Raw genomic sequence first — 9,054 nt, 5'->3', positions numbered from 1 at the left:
CTAAATATAAAAGTATTTAAGAATTGTAACAAAATTGTAGAAGTGTTGTAAGAGTGGTTTTGACTTTAGCTCCTTGGAGTATTGAGCTGTTGATGTAATTGAAGATGAATATCACTCAGCTTTTCTGAAGTTTATGTGGATATGACATGAAGACATTGACATAAATTTGAGGTAAGAAATACAAATCTAAGAGTTTTTCTACTGAAATTTTGTAGCATAGGAAGCAGTTAGATGAACCATATAAGATTGTTTTCCTGTTTATTTGAGGAAGCCTTCGTTGTGGGATATTTTCCAATCATTGAAGTTGCCTTGTGTTAATTCTTGTTCATTTAGTTCTTTGTCTCCCAGGAGCTCACTGTGGAAATTCTGTAACCAATTCTAAACTTTTCAGTATGTCTTAAGGCCTCTTATAATAGTACATGTCTCCCTGTAATACCAATGGTAGATCCAGTTTCCCTGTATTTTTATTTTTGTGGAACACCAAGTAGATATTTTATAAGGAAATATCCATCATTTCCCAAAATGAACAGATCTTAGATTAAGCCTAGTTATGGGATTGTCTTTAGCTAAGGAAGTAAAAACCTTCAGTCAGTTCTGAAAAAAAATCATCATTTATTGATTTAGCTATGAATCTAGAAGTCTAAAGATCAAAGACATGCTGACATTTTGTATAATATGCAACATTTTACAAATATGTTTAAATACTTAAAGTATTTATTAGTTGATTACTTGGGAAATCTATACACATCTATAATGCATTCTTTTCACACTCAATGGCCCACCTTCTTGTATCCCCTTTCTGTTCAACAACTTCCTTCTTATCAACAAGTCCTCATACCACTATGATATATTTTTGTTGTGTGGTCCACTGTGATTTACCAGAGCCACCAATGTGGGGATGAGTGTAAAGCTATTGACTGGAACATGAACTACAGTACTGAAGACAACCCCTCCGTGATATTGAGTTGATGATAAGCAAACTATTCTGTTTCCTGCTTGAGCAAAACTTAAATTCTCTCAGCTATTTCTAGGACATTCAACAATTTTTGGTACCTTTATAGCTCACAGACAAATGAAAACCCTCAGCAGCACCAGTAATTCCAGCACTATCACCGGCTTCATCCTCCTGGGATTCCCCTGCTCTAAGGAAGGGCAGATCCTCCTCTTTGTACTCTTCCTCATTGTCTACCTCCTCACACTCATGGGCAATGCTTCCATCATCTGTGCTGTGTACTGGGATCAGAGACTGCACACACCCATGTACCTCCTGCTGGCCAACTTCTCCTTCCTGGAGATCTGGTATGTCACCTCCACAGTTCCCAACATGTTGGCCAACTTCCTCTCTGACACCAAGGTCATCTCCTTCTCTGGGTGCTTCCTGCAGTTCTATTTCTTCTTCTCCTTGGGGTCTACAGAATGCTTTTTCCTGACAGTCATGGCCTTTGACCGCTACCTGGCCATCTGCAGGCCTCTACACTATCCTGCTCTTATGACTGGGCATCTCTGTAACATCCTTGTGATCAGTTGCTGGGTGCTTGGTTTCCTCTGGTTCCCTGTCCCCATCATCATCATCTCTCAGATGTCCTTCTGTGGATCCAGGATTATAGACCATTTCCTATGTGACCCAGGCCCTCTGTTGGCCCTCACCTGTTCCAGAGCCCCACTGATGGAATTTTTCTGGACAATAATAAGTTCCCTGCTCCTCTTTATTCCTTTTCTCTGCATCATGGGATCTTATATGTTGGTCCTTCAAGCTGTGTTTAGAGTTCCTTCAAGAGATGGAAGAAGAAAGGCCTTCTCTACCTGTGGGTCCCATTTGACTGTGGTTTCTCTTTTCTATGGATCAGTGATGGTCATGTATGTGAGCCCAACATCTGAGCATACAGCTGGAATGCAGAAGCTTGTGACTCTGTTTTATTCTGTGGTTACTCCACTCATTAATCCTGTAATCTACAGTCTGAGGAACAAAGATATGAAACGTTCTTTGCAGAAGTTTTTGAAAACATAAAAATTAGAACTTTAATCAAACAAAACACTTACATTTTAGTGTGTAGGTATATACTGTAGAATATTATTCTACCACAAGAATGATTAAATTATGTTATTTAGAGTAACATGGATAAAATGGAAGAACTTTATGTTAAGTAAAATGAAGTTAGTCATGTGAAGTCAAATACCGAAAGTTCCCATTTACATGTAGAAAGTCAAATAATGAACAGGATTAGCAAGTGTGAGGAGAAAGAATATGGTTAATGTTTACAAAGGGTGCAGTTGGATAGTTACTCAACATCTGTGTTTGATGGTGGCATAAGATACATACGTCTGACATGTGTTAATTCTGTTGTGTGTCAAGATTTTGAATGTTCCCAACTCTGGAGTACATTACTGTCAGGGACTAGCCCTCACTTTTATGACTGGGTTACCTTGAGAATGGAGAAGTGGGAACTATTTAGATAGAAAGAGATACCTAGACCATGAGAGTAACAACAGAAACACTGGATAGCTTCGGAAGTGCCTGGGTCAAAACCCATCAGCACTGAACTTTTTTCAAAAGTGCTTTTTAATAACAATGCCAAGGGATGAGGCAAAAGACCTCTACTTTGCTAGATACAACCAAGTGTAGACTCTTCCAAACATCTGGTACCCATGCCCATAGCCCAAACATCCTCTTATGCAGCCCTGCTGGGTAAAGCCACTAGGAAATGTGGCTACAACACATTACCTATTGTGGGACACCTTGCTTGGTCTTGATGGAGATTTGAGAGGCCTGGTCCTGCCTCAACTGAATGTGCCAGTGTTTGCTGACTTCCCATGGGAGACCTTTCCCTTTTAGAAGAGGGGATGAGGATGAGTCTGGAAGGGGAGGTTGAGGGAGAAGTGTGAGGAGAGATGAGGGGGGATCTGTGTAATATCATTAGAAAATAAAAAATACAATAAACATTTTAAATGATGCTGAAGACAATTGTCTTGAGATAATATGTGTTGTGTTCATATACTGAATGTTCCTATATACCTCACAAATGTGTACAATTATTGCAACAATTAAAGGAAAATGTAGATCCAGGCATATTGGAACATGATTATAATCCCAGAATCTGGGGAGCTGAGACAGGAGTATCAGAATTTCAAGGAAACTTATCTACATAGCAAGATCATGTTTCATGAAACACAATAGAACAGTGTGGTGGTTCATGCCTGTGATAGTTACATTTCCTGTTGCCATGACCAAAAGCAATTTAGGAAGGAAAGGAATTACTTGATGTACAGATTATAATCTATCATTCAGGAGAGCCATGACAAGATATTAAGGAGGAAACTGGAGTCAGGAATTGAATCAGAGACCATAAAGGAGTATACTTACTGGCTTGCTTTCCATGGCATGCTCAGATTGCTTTCTTCTGAAACCCAGGACCACCTGCCAAAGAGTAGTGCCACTTTCAGTGGGATTGGCCCTTCCATATCAATCATTAACCAAGAAATGCCACATAGACATGCCCATAGGCCAGTCCAATTGAGGCTAATCCTAGGTGACAGGATTTGGCTAGGCCAGGCAAAGTGGTTCACAAATGAAGAGGGTTCAATTGGAACAAGGCTTGTAGGTTTGTAGATGGAGGAGGGTTGGAAGAAGGGAGGAAGGGGAAGAAGCAACTTACTCAGGAAAGGAAAGATGGTTTATACACAAAGAGGATTCACAGGCTGAGGTCTGGATCCAGAGCTTTGTGTTCACAGATCAGGAGTTTCTTTTCTGATCTTGTCTATCTGGTGTTCTGTATGCTTCTTGCATCTATAAATGTAGTAGGAAGTTTTCCTGTGTCCCAGCTGGCTATCAGTCAGGACAAATCTCTCCCATTTGCACCCCCAAGTAAACACACAGAGGCTTATATTAATTATAACTGTTCAGCCATTAGCTCAGGCTTATTACTAACTAGCTCTTATGCTTAAATTGACCCATAATTCTTATCTATGTTTAGCCACATGGGTTGGTACCTTTTCTTAGTTCTGCCTTGTCATCTTGCTTCCTTTTTTTCTGGCTGGCGACTCCTGACTCAGCACTTCCTCTTCCCAGAATTCTCCTCATCTGCTTACCCCACTTTTACTTCCTGCCTGGCTACTGGCCAATAAGCATTTTAACTATTAACCAATAAGGGCAACACATATTTACAAAATGCAGAATGACATCCCACAGCATGTACAGGATGTCTTTCCTTGATATGAGAAACATTTCTTTTATGATTCTGTTGAAGATCTGTTCTATGATAATTGATCTGGGATTCTATTCCTTCACCTGTACCTACAATTTGGAAGTTTGGCCTTTTCATGGTAGCCAATAATTTCTGCATATTTCTTTCTTTTCAAATATGTGGCCTCTTTTTCTTTGCATTAATTGCTATTATGTCCATGTATATTTGTAAATATAACCTGTTGAATCTGTATAATACTTCTTGTCTGTATGACTTCAGAGCTGACCATTGACCATGGACAAACAATTGGTGTGCTCTTCCCTGGGGAGGACCACCTCTCCCTCTCCCAGCTTTATTCAGTTGTTTATGTGGGATCAGAGCTTTGTGAGTTTTTCTCCATCCAGTTTGGCATGTTTATTGGTATCATCCTTGTTCAGCTCATATTTGGATGGTCAAATTCAGGAGATTTTATAAGTGTATCTTCTGCTGTTACTAGAAGACACAATGTCACAGCAAACTTCCTAATCCTGTGGCTCTTACAGCATGTCCACTCTCCTCTTCTGCAATGTTCCCTGAGTCTCAGGTGCAGGAGTATTTTGAGGATGTGTCCATTGGGACTGGGCTCTATGACTCTGAATTTTGGTTGGTTGTAGTTTTCTGTAGAGGTCTCCATCTGTTGTGGGAGATGTTTCCTTGATGAAAGGTGGAAACCACCCTTATGTGTAGGTATAGGACAAATATTTATAAGTTGTTAGGAATTGTGCGGGTTTAGTAAATTAGTAGTTGTAGATTCTCCACCAATAATCATGATTTTACTAACACTGAGTAGTTAGCCAGGTTTCCAGTATCAGACATGGTCTCCCTCTGTAAAACAGGTCTTAAGTCCAATTAGAGTGCTGTTGGTTACCACCAAGGTATTTCCATAGTGGCTGCACCAGTTGGCTACCCCATCAACAGTGAATGTGGGTTCTCTTTCCCCTTATCCCCTCTAGAATGTGTTGTCATTTTTTCCATTGACTTTTGCCATCCTGACTGGAGTAGATAAGATCTCAAAGTTGTTTTGAATTGCATTTCCTTAATTGCTAGGGATTATGAACACTTTTTGAGATATTTTTAGTGTTTGTTTTTAATTCTTCTTTTGAGGATTCTCTTTACATGTCCTAGGTCCATTTTTCAGATAGGTCATTTGTTTCTGTTTTTTAGTTCTTCATATATTCTGGATATTAATCTGCCATCAGATGTATATCAGCAAAGATTCTGTACTATTCTGTGGGTGTCCTTTTTTTCCTGGTTGATTGTTTCCTTAGCTGTGCCAAAATATTTTAGTTTCATGAAGAACCGCTTTTCAACAGTTGATCTTAATTCTTGAGCAACTGAAGTACTATTCAGGAAGTTCTTTCCTACACTAATGTTATAGAGAATGCTGTTTTTGTTTCGTTTTCTTCTGGCACAAGGCAATCTCCCAGAAATCCACAAGAATGACTCCTAGTAATAGTGGATTTGTAGCTTGAACTGGCCATCTCCTGTGGCAAGATTAGAACATAGCTCAATTGTTATCAGAGAAGTTTCATCCAGCAACTGATGGAAACATATGCAGACCACAGTTAAACATTAGTCAGAGTTTGGAGAGTCCTTCAGAAGAGGGGGAGAAAAGATTGTAGGAGCCAGAGGGGTCAAGACTAATACAAGAAAACTCACAGAATCAACTAACCTGGGATTGTAGGGGCTCACAGAGACTAAACCAATAACCTGGGAGCCTACATGAGACTGACCTAAGGCACTTTGAATATCTGTTACAGTTAGTTGTGTAGCTTGGTTCTCTTATGGAACTCCGAAAAGTGGAAACAGGAGCTGTCTCTGACTCTTTTCCTGACTTTTGGGACTCTACTCCTCATACTCATGGGAGGTCTGCCCTTTCCTAAACAGAAATGGAGGAGGAGTAGATTAGGGCGGGGCATTGGGGGACTAAGAGGAGAGGAGGGAGGGGAAACTGCAGCTGGGATGTAAAATAAATAAATAAATAAATAAATAAATAAATAAATAAATAAATAAATTCATTTATTTTTCAAAAAGGAGAGGCAAAAGTGTATGGTGTTGTATATCTTTAGTCCTAACACTGAGAGTTCTGTGAGTGTGAGGCCAGCTTGTTCTACAGAGTGAATTCCAGGAGACCCCAGGCTACATAAAGAGTCTCTGTTCCAAAAAGAAAAAAGAAATGAAAAAAAGAACCCCAAAGGGATAGATGGATTCAGAAAAAAGCTTCTATCATCCCTTCAAAGAATAATTAACATTAATTGTCTTCAAATAAATCCATAAGACAGAAAACTAGAGAACATTTCCAAACTCTTTTTATGAAGCCAGTATTAACCCAATTACCAACACCACACAGAGACCCAACTGAAAAATGATTATTAGTCAAAATCTCTGATGAACACGGAGTACTAAATTCACAATAAAACACTTGCAAACCAAATTTAAGAACATGTCTGAAACACTACTCACCATTATTAAGTCAGCTTCCTTCCAGTGATGTAGAGATGGTTCAACATACATAAATGAATAAGTGAAATCCACAAAATAAATAGACTAAAAGATGGAAATTACATGGTTATCTCATTAAAGGTAGAAAAGACTTTTGGCTAAATCCAACATTCCTTAGTTGATAAAAGTTCTGAGGAATCTAGGAAGACAGGGGCCATATCTCAGCATTAAAAAGGCAATATACAGGAATCCCCCAGCCAACATCATTCTAAATTAAGAAAAAAAATGAAAGCATTTCTGAGACTGAGGCAGCATGCACAGAGTATGGACAAGATGGATCTCAGAGCTGAAATGAGAAGTGTGCATGTGCCCCATTCCAAACTTATACACAATCTCCAATTAATAACCACTTGTATATGAAACATTTGCTTTTCTCGAAGAGAGTCTCACTGGGGAAACAAACTTCTCTTAAGGGTAGGTTGCATGCCCAGCAGTAGATGGCCAAAAGAAAATGAACTAACAGCATCTTTCCAGGTTTCTTGTCTCATAATGTTGTGTCAAGGCTTTTTTAAAATCTTATTTTCTATATTTATTTTATTTTGTTAATATATATGTTCTCCCTTTTTATAATACAGGTCCTCTGTGTATACCTTGTGTCTTCTGGTGTACTGTTTTTATGGGATTCCTGAGTGATTCCCTGAATCTTTATCTGTCTCTTATGCTCTTCTACTTTTGTGTGTTTATTCTTTCCTATTCTAATGTGTTAGTTTCTATTTCATCTTTTTAAATTTTGTTTTATTTTATCATTATCTCTTAGAAGCTTGTTTTTGTTCTGAGAGACAGAAAGGTAGACATAACAACAGATACTGAGAAAATCCAGAGAATCATTAGGTCATACTTAAACAACTTGTACTCCTTAAAATTGGAAAATCTGAAAAAAATGGACATATTTCTTGATAGGTACCACATACCAAAATTAAATCAAGACAGATAATTTAAATAGACCTATAACGCTTAAGAAAATAGAAGCAGTCATTAAAATTCTCCTAACAACAACAACAACAACAACAATAACAACAACAACAACAACAAAGCCCAGGGCCTGATGATTTCAGAACAGAATTCTATAAGACTTTCAAAAAGGAGCTAATATCAATACCCCTCAAACTGTTCCATACAATAGAAACAGAAGGAAAATTGCCAAATTCTTTTTAGGGCTACTGTTACCCTGGTACTCAAAACACAAAAAGACCAATTTCCCTCAAGAACATTGATGCAAAAATACTCAATAAAATACTGGGAAACCAAACAATCCAAGAACATATCAAAAGATCACCCACTATGATCAAGTAGGCTTCATCCCAAAGATGCAGGGATGGTTCCACATTAAAAATCTCTTAATGTAATCTACCATTTAAACAAACTGAAGGAAAAAAAACCACATGGTCATTTCATTAGATGCTGAAAAATCCCTTGACAAAATCCAGCACCCCTTCATGATAAAGGTTTTGGAGAGATTAGGGATAAAAGAATCATACTTAAACACAATAAAAGCAATATACCTCAAGCTGACAGCCAACATCAAATTAAATGGAAAGAAAATCAAAGCAATTCCATTAAAATCAGAAACAAGACAAGGCTGTCTACTCTATGCATATCTATTGAATATAGTTCTCCAAGTTCTAGCTAGAGTAATAAGACAACCAAAAGAAGATCAAGGGGGTACTAATTGGAAAGAAAGAAGTCAAACTTTCAATATTTGCAGATTATAAGATAGCATACACACATGAACTATGAATGAATAGCTGAGGAGACCCAACTGGATCAGGCCCTCTGGATAAGTGAGACAGCTGATTAGCTTGAACTGTCTGGGAGACACCCAGGCAGTAGGACCTGGACCTTTCCTTAGTGTATGAGCTGGCTCTTTGGAACCTGGGACCTATGCAGGGACACTTTGCTCAGCCTGGGAGGAGGGGACTGGACCTGCCTGGACTGAATCTACCAGGTTGAGCTGAATCCCCAGGGTCCTTGCCCTGGAGGAGATGGGAATGGGGGGTAGGCTGGGGAGAGTGTGTGTGTGTTGCGGGGGCGGGATGAGGAAGGACAGGGGAATCCATGGCTAATATGTAAAATTAAATTAAATTATAAAATAAAAAATACAATAAAAAAGATAGCATACACATGTGACACCAAAATTTCTACCAGGGAGCTCCTACAATTGATAAATACCTTTAGTGGTGTGGCTGCAAACAAGACTAACTCTGAAAAATCAGTAGCCCTCCTGTATACAAATGATAAACATGCTGAGAAGGAAATCAGAGAAACAATACTACTACTAAAGTAGCTACAAATAATATAAAAATGTTGGTAAAACTCTAACCAAAAAAGTGAA

At 38.6% G+C, this 9,054-nt stretch overlaps 1 protein-coding gene across 1 annotated transcript; it reads left to right on the top strand.

The window, feature by feature from the left end:
- The first annotated feature begins 993 nt into the window (after positions 1-993).
- Positions 994-2,047, top strand: LOC118591472 (olfactory receptor 11G2-like). Its single transcript, XM_036199807.1, has one exon. The coding sequence runs from the start codon at positions 1,073-1,075 to the stop codon at positions 2,006-2,008; it is 936 nt and encodes a 311-aa protein (XP_036055700.1). The 5' UTR covers positions 994-1,072; the 3' UTR covers positions 2,009-2,047.
- The last annotated feature ends 7,007 nt before the right edge of the window (positions 2,048-9,054 follow it).

Source organism: Onychomys torridus, chromosome 9 (genome assembly GCF_903995425.1).
Source record: "Onychomys torridus chromosome 9, mOncTor1.1, whole genome shotgun sequence".
Classification (NCBI taxonomy): domain Eukaryota; kingdom Metazoa; phylum Chordata; class Mammalia; order Rodentia; family Cricetidae; genus Onychomys; species Onychomys torridus.
This window is presented reverse-complemented; position numbering and strand designations above follow the sequence as displayed.